General features: G+C 39.0%; 1 protein-coding gene across 1 annotated transcript; it reads left to right on the top strand.

The window, feature by feature from the left end:
• Positions 1 to 34: 34 nt before the first annotated feature.
• Positions 35 to 18,202, top strand: LOC108567555 (E3 ubiquitin-protein ligase UBR4). Its single transcript, XM_017928094.1, has 37 exons — positions 35 to 241; positions 432 to 532; positions 685 to 933; positions 990 to 1,159; positions 1,211 to 1,392; positions 1,446 to 2,058; positions 2,120 to 2,354; positions 2,417 to 2,746; positions 2,804 to 3,021; positions 3,083 to 3,209; positions 3,268 to 4,568; positions 4,659 to 7,328; positions 7,394 to 8,156; positions 8,214 to 8,427; positions 8,492 to 8,641; positions 8,698 to 8,899; positions 8,957 to 9,164; positions 9,222 to 9,581; positions 9,637 to 9,950; positions 10,006 to 10,119; positions 10,176 to 10,340; positions 10,395 to 10,734; positions 10,787 to 11,059; positions 11,116 to 11,387; positions 11,446 to 11,662; positions 11,873 to 12,685; positions 12,742 to 13,196; positions 13,256 to 13,552; positions 13,603 to 13,791; positions 13,851 to 14,195; positions 14,249 to 14,413; positions 14,470 to 15,648; positions 15,707 to 15,931; positions 15,998 to 17,010; positions 17,075 to 17,395; positions 17,454 to 17,932; positions 17,993 to 18,202. Exons 1-37 carry the CDS (start codon positions 111 to 113, stop codon positions 18,052 to 18,054), a joined length of 15,462 nt encoding a protein of 5,153 aa, XP_017783583.1. The 5' UTR covers positions 35 to 110; the 3' UTR covers positions 18,055 to 18,202.
• The last annotated feature ends 56 nt before the right edge of the window (positions 18,203 to 18,258 follow it).

The following is an 18,258-nucleotide window of genomic DNA, read 5'->3' on the forward strand; positions in this document are numbered from 1 at the left end:
CGAGTATTTCAAAAATAGCGATCAGCTGAGCTCGGCGCTGCAGTCGCTGAGCAGCACTGCCAACCAGGTTTTCCCCCAGATTCGTAAATCCAATTGTCATTTCTTGTTAAATGGCAGATATAATGGCCGCTAGCAGTGGCGGTGTCGATTGGTCAGCCGTTATAAAACCGTTGTTGTCCCAAGAATCGGAGATCTGCGATCGGAAGGAACTCCTAAAGCTATGCTCGACGATAATTAAATGGTAAATCGAGAGGCGAGTTCGAAAGTTCGCGTGCGAAAAAAAAGCGAAGGAAATTTTTTTTTTGTGCCCGAGTTATACATTTTTTTTTGACAGACAACTCCGGCGATTGTATTTATAGTAACTCAATTCTGACAAGTAATTATTATTTATTTCTCCGGTGCGCTTCATTTTTGTTCTCTCTGCCCAACAGCGAGTCGGAGATTTTGCGACACACGCAGGATACGAGCCAGAACTTCTTCCACTCCTTCACCACCCTTGCAGCAGATTTCATATGCAACAATGCAATCAAATGTAAGAGCACCATTTCTTTTGTGTGTGTCTGTGTGTGTTTTTTTTTTGTACTTGCCGGCGTTAGCAAAATGCTGTAAACAACTTGACAATCTTATTGGATCCAATTGGAAATGACCATTTTTCTTATAAGAATGTTGTTGTTGATGTTGCAGTATCCGCTGGTCAGTTGGAGGTGGTGATTGGAGCCTGCCGTGTCCTGCTCAAATTTCAAATTAGCTCTTTAAGTGTCCCAGTAGCTAGTGAGACTGGACACACTGAGAACCACTCCCGCATTGAGAAGTGCATCAAATCCATTCAGGCTCTGTGCTTTGGCACAAAGAGCTTAAGTCCCATAGAGGTTACCTCTCTCATCAACATAATGAAAGGTGAAACCCCACCCATGAACATCCCAACTCCAACAGGTAAGCTCATCTTGCAAGCAGCATGGTCCTATATCCTACAAATATATTATTATTAGATAAAGATGCAGGCACCACCCAGGATAGAGAATCATCCAAAAGCCGATTTGATCTGTCAGTTAGTATACTTGAGCAACTTACTCTGCCATTATATGATGGCCGGCCTGTTGCTACAGAAACAATTGCACAACCAGATGTTGGAACTAGTGATCCTGCTGGAGAGATTAATGTGAGCTCTTTGTTTCCTACTACTTATGTTTATTTACAATGTCAATTGCAGAGGTTATTCTTGAAAGCAAATGTTGAGAGTTTGCAAGGCATTAAAGGAGGGGAAATCCTTGTTGATTTGTGCCTGAGTTTACCTTCCATCAAGAAAGCTCATGCTAAAATTGAGGAAGCTTTAGCTGGTAAAGCTTTTAGTCTTCCTGTGAATTATGTTGAAGCAACAGCAGTTAGAAACAGGTAGATGTTTGCATCTAATTGGAATGCGTATATTAACAAATATATCGTTTTAGTTTACCTTCAGTGGTGGCTGATGTTACTTTGGCATCGTCGGCGATCAACCTACCGATTTTGGAACCGCTCAGTCTTACTAAATTGGATAAACTATGCAACTTAAGTATGGCTGTTCTATACTGCGCTGTGTCTCAAGCTGCTGCCGGTTCTGTTCTTGCTATGGGTTCGGCCATCTCGCCGAAATGTAGCGCTGTCCAATCGCAGTCCAATCACAAAGAAGAGGATTTGGATGCAAATGCTGTGACTGTTGTCGAAGAGGCTTTAAACATGTTCTCGCATATCGGAACGACTATTAAGAACTCTACTCGTGCGGGCGGGCAAATATTTCAGAATTACTTAATGGCCGGATCCTGGGTACTCATTTCCGGACTGCAAATGCACGTATCCTCTTGCACGGCTCCAGATAAATCGCCGCATTTGAGAGACGAAAAGGGAAGGAGTCCCAGTAAATCTAGGGAGTCGACAGGATCAGCACGGTCGAGTCTCTTGAAATTCCAACAGTCCTTTGGGGTATTATCCGTCGCGTTAGCAGAACGAGCCCTTACCATCCTATCGGAACTTTTTGAAGATCTCCATTTAGAAGTGAGCGGTGGCGCAGCCTCAACCTTACAAGTAATTATATACAAAACAAATCTATATACAATAATTTTACTAAAATATTTGAATCGATTAGAGTGATCCAGCTCCTATATCAATAGCTGGACAATTTACAGCCTTGCAAAGAGTTGCGCGAGTTCTCAACGCAGCTCCTATAAACCAACTATTTTTTTATTTGGCAATTGTCAGTTATCGCAAGGCATGTACACTGAAACGTATACATCCTCCGGAAGGCGACACATTTAGTCAAAGCGATTCGACTACGTACTACGAAGATATGATCATTTGCTCCGATGTGTCGACTGATGAAGGTTTATAAGTTTCTTTGAAACGAAAACGATAGTTTTAACCTTTTCTTTTCTATTACTTTTAGATGATGACAGTGAGCCAATTTTAGGTCAATGGTTTGAAGAAACTTTGGCGCCTCCCGAGACAAACGAATCTAAAAATAGCAACACCGAGGAAGACGAGGCGAAGCAGGATCAAGCAGACAGAGGAAATTCTGTGGTTCCGGAAAAAGGAGAGGCCAACGGATTTATTACATTGGCAACCAACATTTTTGTCTTCTTCAATCGGCATTTACTTTCCTCAAAATGTCCTTACATAGCAAGATATTTGAAAACAGGATTCACCGAACAACAGATAATTATCTTGGCAGCTATCATTAGAGACTTAGACAAAGAAACGTCGAGGACGGATGTTGGTTAGTTCGTTTATTATTAATAAATACGTTTATATTTTATATTCAAAATATTTATAGGTACGATTTCCGTATATTTTGGTCAAACTCTAGGACAATTATATAGCGAATTTTCCGGAGCCCTTACAAGATTTACTCACAACTTAGTAACACATCCTAGTCTACAACCACTCCAGGCGAATTTACTTGGACATTTAGGAGTATCTCCATGGAATACGGATGTACCACATGCATGGCCACTACAAGTTTACCCAAGAACTTTAGCGGTGTTGGCTCAAGTATATTAGATATAACAATATATTATATTATCGGTATTAATTTTGTTATTTATTGAATTAGGTGTTGCTTCTAAGACCTCAGAATGAAAAAGAAGCTTCAGTAATTAGTATATGGCATAGATTAGTCAATACATTGATTGAGAACGTCCTAAGCCTAACAATAGCAATTGCCGATGGCGATGTTGAAGGTAAAGTGTATTGCGTATTTTCATTTTAATTTTAACTAAATTAATTAATTCCTTTTAGATTTGAACGTCGAACATGCACAAGTCCTTGTGTATTTATTCCACTCATTAAATTTGATGCAGAAGAAATCGGTGGTTCTGTTGATGGCTGGAGGTGTATTAAGGTGTTCCGAGATCGCCCGAGGACCACTTAGAGAATCTCAATTACTTCACTTATCAAGGCTCCTACTTTTGTTCGACTACATTATGAAACATCTATATGATACTCCTCAAGTATTACTGGAGCAAATCCAGTTCAATCTGTTCCATTCGACTCATTTAAATGTGGACAAAGACAAAGAAAACAACATGTCAAGGATGTATACCCCATGGAAGGATATAGAAGCACACTATTTGAAGAACAGCGGCGAAGAGTTTTCTATGAAACCATGTTTTTACATGCTGTCTAACATGGAAACTAATAATCAAGACGCTCCGAAGCTCGATGGATTGGCATGCAATTTTGTGTTGGGCACACCTGATAAGTTCCGCTATCATTTATTATTGGATGCTTTAACTGAAATCCTGAATGTCACTCATATCTCAAAAGAACTGAGCGCCGACAAGATGAGCTCTTTGTGGCTTTGTGCGACACAATACTGCTTCAGTATCTGCTGGAAGCTCTTGCTTTTATTACCGCCTTCAACGCTATATTTAGAACGGCTTTCATTGGGCGAGAGTCTAACTGCAGGTCCTTTGTTACTTCATTCGTTAATATTGGGACCTCGTTGCGGTAATAAAAACTTTGCTAGGTGGTTGAAAGACTGCCTGATTAAACAGGGTATCTACACTCAGCATACTGAGAAACTACTGAAATCTGTTTCTGATGCTGTGAACTGTCTAAAATACGACGTGACAAACGCAAAGAATTGCATTATTGCTTTAACTCCAGATATTAAGAAAGGCTTAATGAGCAAGGAGAGTTTACCACCGCTGTGGCATTTGTACACGTTACATTCTGTAATTGCCAAAGTGCAAGTTTCTTTGCTCGACGAAGCCGAAACTAATCAAGCAGATGCCAATGGTACGACTACTTCTACTGAAGTTTATGTCCAAGATCTAATGCCGCATATTTTGCGTTTAACCCAAACTATACTACACTGTACAAGATGGTCTTTGTTGTACACTATGGCGGAACAATCTGATCAAAACTCTAAGTGTTCAGTGGCTGACATGGAGTGTATTCATGAAGTGTTAGCAATTTCTTCATCCAAGAATGGTTTAATCAATGGTTTAGCTAGTGAACAATCCCCTCTACTTCCTCAGAACGTCACCACGGTGTTACAGCAATGGAATAATGGAATCGTCGAAGAAATTTCCTGGGTAAGAAAATCTTATTGGAATACTAACAAAATAATCTATTCATTCATATAACTATATAATTTTTAATTTTTTTCCATCCTCGTATTTCAGATCCCTTATTTGACCGATATAATTGTTTCGGAATCGTTCATCTTGAAAATTATCGATTCACATGTATCAACTCTGTCGTCAAGTTTCCCATACTCTATAAATTTGTCGTTGAAACACCTGTTGCAGTGTTTGATGAAATTCATTTGTCAATATGCACCCAAAATAGACAACACTGACACAAAGAACAAGGCCATTGAGTTATTGGTGGCAATCACTTTGGATACACGCACCGAGTTCTTGTATGAGAATGTATCGAAAACCTTAGACAAAATGATCGGAGACTCTGAAACCGACGAGCACCAAAAGCGAGTGTATACACATATCTTGGAAAATACTTACAAACTTATCACCAACTACACGAACAATACAAATATCAATATCAACGAAAAGATATTGCACAATTTTTTGAAATTTTATGAGAAAATTATCGAGAAATCGTCAGGTCGGCAAGCTCATGAATATTTCTTTACCGGAGAAAATGATTTGGTCAAAGTGCTCATGTCTGTTTCTAACCAGCAAATGTCGCATCAGTACAGCACTCGCGTGTTGCACTTCTTTAATAAGCTATTCCAAGCAGCCGAGAAAAGTCCATCTGACCCAAGCTTGAATTACTTGTGCAGAAGTATGAGTAAACTAGCTCAAGTAGATAGCGATAAGTTGCAGACTTGGTTAAGGCATGTCATTATAGGACCATCTAACATGATAAATATGATAAGCAGCGACAGTTCAACACCTACTGCTACCAAATGCGAGAGCTCTATACAGGCCGAATGGGCGGATACGACCACCAATGTTACGCCAAGCGCCAGTGATGATATCAAAAGCTTGGTACAAGAGAACAGCCAACTGCTACAAGCTTTAACAAACTTCATTGTCAAACAAAGTAGTAACGTGAGCGAAGATGTAGCTACAGTGATTTTGAAGGCATTGTTACCACTTGGCACGCACATACTGGCATCTTCCTTGGAAGGCACTGGTTTTACCGATCTCATGGTTGTGATGACGATGCTCGCCGATGCAGGAAAGGGTCGTGGTCATGTATACTTGTTTCCAGAGACCGCGAAATGGCTGGAGAACTGCAATAAATATTTGGGTTTGAAAGATGTTGTGGATAAGTTGAGCAACGATCCGAAGGCAGAGAAAAATTGCGTCATTTTGGAGGCCGCTTGCTGCATGTTGGATTATATGAGTGATGTGATAAACGGAATCTTGTCTCAAGCGCATGTTCCTCTTCAAAGACCTTTGAGTCCGCCATGGGAAAATGAAACTCCGTTAGAACAAGACGTTGAGTTTTTGGAAGAACCTAACGATGAAGATGACAGTGGAGATGAATCTGATGAGGATTCGCTTTGCAACAAACTGTGTACGTTTACAGTAACGCAAAAGGAGTTTATGAACCAACACTGGTACCATTGTCACACGTGTCGTATGTTGGATGGTGTCGGTGTCTGTTCTATTTGCGCGAGAGTTTGCCATAAAGGTCATGATATTACGTATTCCAAATACGGTAACTTTTTCTGCGATTGTGGTGCTAAGGAAGACGGATCATGTCAGGCTTTAGTGAAGCGTAGTCCACAATCTCTCGACACCAATATCAGTTCGTCAGCAACTAGCACCAGTTTGGGATTCATTGGATCAGATGATATTTTGCCTAGCGCATTGAGGCGAAGAGAGTCACCAGTATACAAAAGATCTGATATTATGATCAGAAGGGAGCGTAAGAAGCATAGTAGCGTCAAGCAATTAGAAGGTTGCAAGGAATGGATATTTAATTATTTAGGCGACAGTACCGTGCCATCCACTTTGATAGAATTGTTGAAAGCAGTTTTACCAGCTGTAGATGCATCTTGTGGGAGAAATTCGCCCGTCGGCTGTTACTCGAGAGCTATGAAAGCTTTGCAATTACTCCATTCTGCTGATAAGAAGTACTTGGGCACAGATCAGTTGATGCTTCCAACTTTGGGATCACAGGAAGGCGCGTTTGAAAACGTTCGTATGAGTTATGCAGGAGAGCAAGGTCAGACCATCAGACAAATGCTTTCTGCTCATGTAATACGTAGAGTCACAATGTGTTGTATGTCATCACCACTGGGGAAAAGGCAACATTTAGCAGTTGCACATGAAAAGGGAAAAATTACCGTCTTGCAGTTATCGGCACTTCTGAAGCAGGCAGATTCCAGTACAAGAAAATTAACACTGACAAGATTAGCCTCAGCTCCGATTCCATTCACAGTTCTTTCATTGTCCAGTAATTTGTGCAATGAGGATTATTTAGCAGTTTGTGGTCTGAAAGATTGTCATGTCTTGACATTTGCATCTTCAGGATCTGTAACTGATCATCTGGTGTTGCATCCACAGTTAGAATCGGGAAATTTTATTATTAAAGCTCTTTGGTTGCCGGGTTCACAAACCAAAATGGCATTGGTCACGGCTGACTTTGTCAAAATCTATGATTTAGCCAAAGACGCTTTAAGTCCGCAGTATTATTTCCTGGTGCCTAGTGGAAAGATTCGAGATTGTACTTTTATGTATGAGAATGGATCGTACAACATTTTATTGATGTCATCTCCTGGACACATCTACACGGAAACTTTGAACGAAGAAAGCTCAGCAAAACACGGTTCATTCTATGTTACAAATACATTAGAAGTGTTTCACTTAGATGTTATAGTGAGTATTATTTTCTTCATTTATGAATACAAACATATTTACTAAATACCATTTACTTATTATAGGATGTTAATGGCCAAGTGGCTGGAGGAGGTGTCAGTATATATTACTCGCATACATTGGGATTACTGTTCTATTCGTATGCTCAAGGAAAGAGCTTCATTTCACCGGTCACTCCACACACTAATTGCTTGACCGTCGTCTACTCGATCGTGTTGCCACCAGCATCAAAAGGCAATGGAGGCAAAACACCAGCACCACAGCCATTGTGCCAATGGACAGAAATTCCTAACCACCCAGGACTTATATGTTGCGCAATGCAGTCCAGCAATAATCCAATCGTGCTCATGTTAAAACCAGAGTGTTTGGCTATACAAGAGATTAAAGTAGTCCCACCCAAATCTAAAATTATGGATATGGTCGCCATTAGACATAATCATTCTCTTAATGAACAACGTACGACTTTAATTTTGCTGTGCGAAGATGGAAGCTTGAAAATGTATATGGCTAATATGGACCATACAGGTTACTGGATGTCACCTAATATTCAACCATCGCTGCCGGTTTCTGCAGTAGTTAGACCAAAGAAAAAGAAATTGGTAAAAACCAATGGCAAAACGCCTAGTGCTGTGTCGTTCCCAGTGGACTTTTTTGAACATTGCACCGTCATGAATGACGTGGATATCGGCGGAAACGATTTGCTTCAAATTTACAATGTCGGACAATTAAAACATCGCCTAAGTACAAATGGATTATACGTTGTTTGCACCAAAGCCGTAGGATTTACAGTCGAAATTACGAATACCGATAATAACATGGTCATGACTGGTATGTCTGCATATACGAATGATTAGACTTAATTATATATTCATTATTTTCTTACAGGAATCAGAGTTTTAATTGGAACGCAAGACCCACAGAAAGCTCCGACATTTGTCGATATATTTGGACGCATTATCACGACCACAGCAAAGCGTAGCCGTTGGTTTGATATACCATTTTCTCGCGAGGAAAGTCTTCAAGCCGATAAGAAAATGTCTATTGGTTTTGGTCCATCTCAAGATCCAGAAACTGTAACTTTATTGGAAAACCTAAAAGTGTAAGTATATAATATAATTTTAAAATAATAACTGTAAGTAATACAATTTTGAAATACGCTGTAGGTATGGAAAAACAAAGGAATCTTTCGGCTGGCCTGAAGAAACGGAAGATGTTACTGCTTTGCCCTCAATCACCTCTGGAAATGGAAATGGAAATGGCGAAGGAGATAACCCTAGTTCGTCCACTTCGCCGCCATTAACAAAACTTGACAAGTAAATGGTTGCAAGATTCATAATAGACATCACTTAATTTCTGGTATATTTCTTAGGTTCGTTTCGGGAATGTTAGATGTATTGGATGGGAGCTTTTGTTTGTATGCAAATGATGATAAAATGAAACCCCACGCGCCTTCTTCGATGGTTGTTGCTACTAAATTACTTACTCTCCCAACACCACCTACATTGCAAATACATTCCACCTCTCTATTGTCAGCGTTGCATCCTTCCAGTGCAGCATATCATAGCTACAAGGTAAAATTCATGTAAAAATCTTTCTGATATATTTACTTTAATTCATCATTCTTTTAGGATCAAGCTCTTCTAAACCACGTTTTAGCGAGTCTAACAGCGATGACGGAAATTGACTTGATGAAAAATAAGCACGATTTAGATGCCGAAAGTTACTATAGGTTAGTACTAATCGTACGAGGGATAGCCGTTTCCCGGCCTCAGAACTTGGTCAAGTTTGCCGATTCTCATACGTCGATTCAAGATGTAGTGTTGGATGATCCTCTAGGTTTGTATTTCTGTATTAATGACAATGTAAGTCTATATATGTTTTTAATAATTATAGATGTAAAGACACCGACACCAAAATCCGGAAAGAACCAGCATTTACTTCTACAATTAATGGATGTTCTGTGGCTGTTGCATAGTTTAAATCCAGAAAATACTGCTCTAGCTCCTGTTGTTGTGCCTGGATTGAAGCACACCGACCAAGTTATTTTTGCTTTGGTTGAAATCGTGCATGCCTTCAACAGTTGTGACACTTACAGCAATATCACTCTAGCAGTGTACTTGCAACTGTTATTATCAGAGGATACACTGATTTCTTTTAGCGCAAAGCACGCTCTTAGCCAAGTAATGAAACCTAAAATAAAGAAACGCAGAGTGTGTATAACCAATCCACCCATTTGCGCAACTCCGTCTTCGAGTAAGTTATACTAAGTAGTACTAGTAAATATTCAATATTAATGCATTTTTTTAAGTGTTTGCGATACCTAATCGTAAATCTTCAGACAGTAAGTCCAATACACGCAAAGAAGAGACTGATAGTAGCAGCGCTGTTGGTTCCGAAGCAGCAGTCAGTGTACCAGCTCCGCCTTTAAGACAAGACCCTCAACCGAATCAAGCAGGTGCTAATAATGTGAATCCTTTAGAAGCTTTCCTAGGTGATTTATTCTCAGATATTCCTATGGAGCCCGACGAAACCGAGACGATGGTTGAGTTCGCTATTGCACTAAGTTTACAAGAACATGTATTCACCGGCGAGCAAGTCCAACAGGCTTTGCAAGGATTACCAGTAATTATTTATGAGTAGTTATATAAATTAGAAATATAAACGTTTCTATTTGCAGGCTCTTGCTGCAGGCAATTTCAGCGACACGACCGCTTCGGCTGGTGGTTCTGATGATGAAGGCAGTACAGCAGCTACAGATGGTTCCACGTTAAGGACATCTCCAGCCGAACAAGTAGCTAATTAAAATATGGAATATTATTTACAATTATGTAATTATCATTGTTTAAGGCTGGCAGCGGCGGATCGGAAAGCGGAGGTAGTGGACTTGAAAGTATAACTGGTGAACACAATGTATCGGGAAGAAGTTCAGCATATGGTGACAGTGCACAAGAATCTTCCACTACATCTGGTATCAAGAATGAACCGATTCCGAGCACTTCAGCTAATTACCATGTAACTTATTTTAAATCTCCAGAAATTAGACTTACTGAATTATTATTCTTGTAGGCAAATCCTCTTGAATCGGAAAATACTCAAGAATTGGATTCTGACGATATGTATGAGAACAGCGGCAGGCTGCACATTTTACGTCTTCAATTATTAGAAAGATTGATAGAGTACATGCCTAAGATAAGAAATATAACAGGCGTGCGATCGGTACCATTCTTTCAAGTTATCTCTCAACTAACAGTCGATTTAGATGGAAACTTGGAAAGGGACAGAACGGCGTTAGATGCATTATTGAATGCTATCATAGTCGAAATGCAAACCACCAAACCCAATTTTGATAACATATGTCAACGGACTAACTCACGCGAAGTTCAATTAGTGATTTTAAGACTACTCAGTAAGTTTATTTCAGTTTAGGAAAAACATTTATTTCATTATATTTTTTTTAGCCGTTCTGATGACTCGATGGAAATCCACGACTGGCTTAAAACCAGTAATATATGATAACAGTTCATATGTAGTTTCAAGGACTGCAACGGTATTATACAAAGCAGATTTCATTCCCTTCTGTTTACGACAACTGCAGTCTTTACTCGATTATTGGAAGCAAAGCTCTCACGATGATCATACGCCAGGACAAGTAAGTGGTAATCTGTTGAAAGAACACCTACATGAGGCGCCACCAGATATGTCCCCAATCTTCTTAAAGCAATTTGTTAAAGGTATACCTTTCATTAATGCCACTGCCAAATTGTTTGATTAACATCCATTTTTTTAGGACATGCCTCTGATGTTTTCAGAATATATCCGCAACTTTTGACGGAGATGTCATTGCGTTTACCTTACCAAATACAGAAGCATTCTGAAATCGAAATACCTATTGGGGTAGCGTACGAAACTGCATGGTTTAAGTACTTATGCGAGTATATGATGTATTCGCATGTTCCGTTTATAAGAAGACTGGTTCGCAAACTCTTGCTTTTCATTTGCGGAAGTAAAGACAAGTATCGACAACTTCGAGATATTCATGCCTTAAACGCTCACATGAAGGTACTTTCTAATACAAATTATAAACGGGTTTGATTATTTATCTAAATATTTTCATTAGGCTGTTAGGCACTGTTGCTTAAAAGGAGGATTCAATCCATCACTTCAATATCAACATGCAATGTCGTTATCATATGATACACTAGTAGATATGGTGGAACATCTGAAGTGTTGCTTGGAAATTGCAGTATGCCGTGTTGGAAATTGGCAAAAATTCTGTATTGGTCATACTGATATAATTAGCTTCTTGTTACAAGTCAGCTGTATCCTGGATGAAGGTATTTATTGTATTTATATCTATTTACATAATCGATAATTCAGTCCTTGGTAATTTAATGTTTGTTCCTTGTATTCTAGGACGTTGTCATTGGGTGGTGTATAATGTAATTAGTTCCCGTAATCTGAAAACCGAAGGTCCTTTTCCTTTCCTATATTTATGTTCGCTTTCAGATGTATTGCTTAATTTTAATCGAAATCTCAATTTGCAGGTGTGGCGCCAACAATTCTGCAACTCCTCAATTGCGCTATTGTCTTGCAGACAGGAAACAAGAAAACAGAACTTGCAAAAGCCGCTGCTCGGAAGGATCGCGAAAAGTCAGATGATTCGATAGCAGAGGCATTATTTGAACAATCCTGCTGTGTCTCTTTAGTAGAGCAAATCAATCAAAACGTATCGAAAGAAACACTAGCTAGATTTATACGTACATTCATTTTGGAGACGAATCACACAACACTCCGCTGGCAAGCTCATAGCTTAATACTATCTCTATATAAAAACTCCAAATTGCCTCAAAAGGAGAGTCTTTTGGAATTGCTATGGAAGTTATGGCCGTTGCTGCCTACATACGGTCGAAAAGCTGCTCAATTTGTTGACCTGCTAGGCTTCTTCTCGCTGAAGATTAGTCAAAATCCAGATTCAACAGTGCAAATATCTTCATTCGTCGATAAAGCCGTAGACGTTCTGCGCGTTCAAAACGAACTTCTATCTCACCATCCAAATGCCAACCTGTATGCTCATATGGCGCAATACGTGGAACTAGAAGGTTACTACCTAGAATCAGATCCGTGCTTTGTCTGCAATAACCCGGAAGTACCATTATCCACAATAAAATTGAGTTCTATCAAGGTAGATTCAAAATTCACGACCACCACACAGATAATTAAGCTGCTTAGTAGTCATACAATAAGTCGAATCACGATAAGAATCGGTGATCTGAAACGCACAAAAATGGTTCGAGTCGTTAACATTTATTATAATAACAGGAACGTGCAAGCAGTGGTAGAACTTAAAAATAAACCAGGTAAACAACTTTATTATTAATTATCTGTCTTTTCTTCAATATATTATTTGTTTCAGCTCTTTGGCATAAAGCTAAGAAAGTTAACGTGCAGTCAGGACAAACTGAAATTAAAATTGAATTCCCGTTACCAATTGTGGCTTGTAATTTGATGATTGAATACGCTGATTTCTTTGAAAACATTCAAGCGTCTAGTGAAACCCTGCAGTGTCCACGTTGCAGTGCTGCAGTACCAGCTCATCCAGGTATATGTTCCAACTGCGGCGAGAACGTATACCAATGTCACAAATGCAGAGCTATCAATTATGATGAGAAAGACCCCTTCTTGTGTCATGCGTGTGGTTTCTGCAAATATGCGAAATTCGATTTCACTCTCCAAGCAAAGCCATGCTGCGCCGTTGAGCCGATTGAAACGGATGACGATAGAAAGAAGATGGTCTCAAGTATCAACACGCTTTTGGAGAAAGCTGATAGAGTTTATGAACAGTTAATGGGAAATAAACCATCGTTAGAAGTAAGGATTATTTTTAAGCTTCAAAGTTAAGATTCCTTAATTTTGGAATATTTTTTTAGCAACTTGTATTGAAAGTCAGCGAACAAAGAACCGATCGTAAACATGATGAACCTCAAGCAACGCCCGCTGCAACAACTGCTGCAGCTGTTGTTGGCAGTTCCATTCCAACCGCAGCTCAAGTTAAAGTCAACAAGACAATACAGATGATTGCCCAGCAATACTGCAATGAATCTAAAACATCATTTGAAGAACTAAGTAAGATTATTCAAAAAGTATTGGTTTCCCGTAAAGAATTGGTGGCCTATGATCGGAGGCATCAGGACTCGGAAGATTGCAAGTCCATGAGCTCTTCACAGGTAATAAAAGATTTAGAAAATAAAATTATATATTAATATTATCTTTCCAGATATCCGATTTGCAACAAACGTCAACTTGTTCTGTAACTAGATGTTATGGTTGCTCGACAGCAGCGACTGAACATTGTTTAACTTTGTTGCGAGCTCTTGCAATTAATATTACACTTAGACAGGTTCTCTGTTCGAAGGGTTTAATCCAAGAATTATTAACAAACAATTTACGAAAGGGGAGCGTGCAGGTAATATACTCGAAATTAGTATTGAATAAAATATATTTATGTATTTTTTTATCTATAAGATTCAAGAGGAAGTACGTCAACTTTTGTGTATATTAAGCAAGGATAATTCATCAGCTACTGAAGAACTGTGCTCACTAATTACAGAGCGAGTGTATTTGGGCTTAAGTGGACAAACAGGAGATTTAGGTATTAGGCATGAGATTGCTCTTTTGGCTTCACTTCAGCAAATCCAAGATAATTGCTGGGAAACACGCCTTAGATGTCTAGTGCATATATTCCTGAAAGCTTGTAAAGATGCAAAGAGTCCTTTGGTCATTGAAGCTATAATTTTACCATGTCTGCAAATTTGGCATAACATTTGTAAACCAAAAGGCTCGGATAGCGGAAGCAAATCTAAAACTCCTGTGGGTTATTTAAATATTTATAAATTATTTACAACTAACTATTTGTATTTTAGGATAAGAGTAAAAATGGTGCCATTTATGGAATGAATGATTATGAATCTATGCCTATTGATGTATTGAAATGGATTAATAAGGATACAAGCGTTAGTCATATTGCGTGGTCTGCCAAAATGTCGAACAAGAAAGAAGTAATGACTCTACCAACAGATAAGACAGAAGTGAGTAATTGTGAATTCGAAGTATTTTTCATATTAATGTGTTATTTATATTGCAGGTCAGAAAACTGTATTTACTTGAAAAATACGCAAACAAGTGGCGCCAGAAGACTATGTGCTTGCAACTTCCTTATTCGATAGACTTGCAAGATTCATCGTGGGTGAAGACTGTTCTTTTCAATCAAAGTTCTGCTTTAGCGCGAAAAATTACTTGTGATATTCTGCAACTTTGCGCTTGTACGTTTTCTAGACGAAAGCAAATAGTGTTGATGTTGACTAGCTATTTGAGTGAGCTTAGTATAGCAGGCGAAAACGCCAAGGAATACGTCGATTTGTACTCATTGTATATGAACGAAGTTCCTTGGAAGCAATTCCTTGTTGTTAAAAATGTACATATAACGTTAGCGCAATTAATCACTCAGCAAATTGAGCAGTTACACAGACTAGAAGAAACCTCGTTAACAACGGACTTGACACAAGGTTTTGCTTTAACCCAACTGACGGAATTACTGGTTGTGTTCATTATAGATGAAGTTATAAAACGTCAACATAAAGGCAAATTGCTAGGCGCAGTATTGAATGGATATCTATCACTCCGACGGTTGGTCGTTCAAAGGACTAGATGGATTGATCATACTCAGGAAAAGCTGCTCGACATATTAGAAGAATTGACGAGTGGCACTGAAGAAGAAACAAGAGCTTTCATGTGCATTTGCATTGAGACTGTAGAAAAGTACACATTGCAAGACGTGTTGACACCCGTTTTTATATTCGAGAGGCTGTGTTCGATCATTTTCCCAGAAGACAATGACATCGGTGAATTCTTTTTAACGCTTGAAAAGGATCAACAGCAAGAGGAATTCCTGCAGGGTCGTATGCTGGGAAACCCATATTCTTCACTGGAAGCTGGGCTTGGGCCATTAATGCGTGATGTGAAAAATAAGATCTGCCAAGATTGCGAGCTTGTTGCGCTTCTCGAAGATGATAATGGAATGGAGTTACTGGTCAATAACAAAATCATGAGCCTAGATCTCCCCGTCAAAGATGTCTATAAGAAAGTGTGGATTGCAGAAGGAGGTGAGGTTGATTCTATGAGGGTTGTCTACAGGATGCGTGGATTACTTGGAGATGCTACAGAAGAATTCATAGAGACTTTGAATAATAAGTTGCAAGCAACTGTCGACAATGAGGAAGTTTATAAGATGGCTAATGTTCTAGCGGAATGCGATGGTTTAAAGGTTTGTTGCTATTATTTTGTATTTGCTTCAAATATAACAATTGATCATATATTTTTAGGTAATGGTTCGAAGACTTGGAGCTATACAGAAAGTATCGAGGGCGAAGCCATTGCTTCAAGTATTGTTAAAGTTATTTAGACTGAGTGTTAAAGTCGTGAAAGTCCAAGAAGTTCTGACTGATCCAGAACTCGGAGCTATGGAGGTTTTCCTCCGCACACTTCAATTATGTTTAGAAGGCGAATCAGATTCTAGTCAAGCAGCAGTTACTGAGCAACTTCTAGACGTAAATAGTTTTCAGAGAGTTAGTTTCTTGCAAATATTATTTAATATATATGTATATATTTTTCAGATTATGGAAACGGTTTTATCTAAAGCTACCAGCAAGAGCCTAGAAAGTTTCATGAAATTTTCGCAAACATTCGGTGGTCCTGAATATGTACAATCGTTGTTGAGTTGCACCAATCATACTAGCGTGAGGAACAACCAATCCGTTTTGATTCATCTAACACGAGTATTAGCAGCGCTAGTTTACGGCAGCAGTGATAAAATGATGATCCTCTTGGATCATTTCAAGTCTGCCTTAGATTTTAATAAATACGACTACGACCACACGACAGAAGATCAACAAAAGTTGGAAATGTTTTGCGTTCTGACTGACGGCATCGAAATGAATGCTATTGGAAACACATTGAAAGATAAAATCATTGCTCTGGATATTGTTAAGGATGCTCTGGATTATATAACGATGCACGCGTCCTGTGTAAAGCCCACACTATTAATGCGAACTGATAGCGATGAATTGAAGGCGTTTATATCTAAGCCAGCATTAAAATATATATTGAGGTTCCTCACCGGAATGGCGAATTCACACGAGAACACCCAACTGGCCCTTTCGGAGGCAAACACGATTCCAATCATCCATCGTTTGGAGCAAGTTTCTTCTGACGAACACGTAGGATCTTTAGCTGAAAACCTTTTGGAAGCGCTGATGACAAATGATGAAGTTGCTACAAAGATCCAGGAAGTTCGAGAATTCACTAGATCTGAGAAGAAACGCTTGGCGATGGCAATGCGTGAAAAGCAATTAGGCCAATTGGGAATGAGAACAAATGACAGGGGACAAGTCACGGCGAAGAGTACAATCCTTCAGCAAATGGAGGAACTTGGTGAAGAAACCGGTTTGATTTGTTGCATCTGCCGCGAAGGCTACAAATATCAACCCTCTAAAGTATTGGCTATCTACACATTCACTAAACGTTGCAATGTTGAAGAAGCTGAAATCAAAGCACGCAAAACAGTAGGTTACAGCACTGTCACGCATTTTAATATAGTCCATGTGGATTGTCATATGAGCGCCGTCAGGTAAATATTATACTTTTGGATAGTTACTAAATGCTATATTTATCTTTTTTAAATTATCATTTAGACTGGCAAGAGAGAGACATGAGTGGGAATCTGCAGCGTTACAAAATGCGAACACAAAATGCAACGGCTTATTACCACTGTGGGGTCCGCAAGTGGCCGAATCGGCCTTTGCTAGTTGCCTCGCGCGACACAATAGCTACCTACAAGAAAGTACAAATCACAGAGATATAGGACATTCGTCAACAATTCACGATCTGAAACTACTGCTGCTGCGATTTGCCCAAGAAAAACCTTTCCACGAAGACACGGGAGGTGGTGGTCCACAAAGTAATATGCATATGGTTCCTTATCTCATCCACATGGCCCTTTATGTAGTAAACACGTAAGTACCTAATCTACTTTGAAGTATACTATTATAACCATTTGGATTTCTGTATTAGGACGAGAGTGAGTAAAAAGGAAGAGACCAACTTGAATAGTTATTTGGAGCAATCTGCGACTGAGAAGATAATTGAATCTTGCTATGAACCGGATGGACCTCTGTACTGGATTACAATGTCCATGCTACTACAGTCCAGTCAGAAATGGTCTCAGAACCGTCTGGCTCACCTGAAACGACTGGTTGTTCTGGGCCACGTGCGTAGCTCAAATCCGCTGGGCCTGAAAAATATTTTTGATAAAACTGTAAAAGAATACGTCACGTACAGGCCTTACCTGATTTTCTTCGGATTGATCGATGGCATTTACAACAATTTCTTCAAAACCGTTAGCGGTCCTGATGACCTGTGGCCGACAACTCTGGCTGATTTTATAAGACACAACGATGAGGCCCTGCTGAAGGGATCCGAAAGACTTCTAGGGATGTACATCGAAGAACTTTTGCCATGTGCCTCATTTAGCGAGTTCTGTGATGTAGCTGGTAAGTTTCATATTATCCATATTAATTATATAATTATTAATTTAAATCCATTTATTTCAGGTTTATTGGATGTAATTAGTGAACCTGAAAATTACATCAGTGATGTTATAAAGGGCATATAGTAATATATATAGAAATATCTTGTAGTCCCACAAATAATTTATTCTATTAAGGCTGTAAATTAGAGACAAATTATACTGGCTTTATATTAATCTTATATATATATTATATTTAAACATGTTCATTGGAATGTTCTTTTAATTCGTTCTTTTAACTTTAATACTTTTCTTTTATGTAATTTGCTCTCGTATTTAATTGAATAAAGG

The sequence above is a fragment of the Nicrophorus vespilloides genome, unplaced genomic scaffold, assembly GCF_001412225.1.
Source record: "Nicrophorus vespilloides isolate i.1.1-1 unplaced genomic scaffold, Nicve_v1.0, whole genome shotgun sequence".
NCBI lineage: Eukaryota > Metazoa > Arthropoda > Insecta > Coleoptera > Silphidae > Nicrophorus > Nicrophorus vespilloides.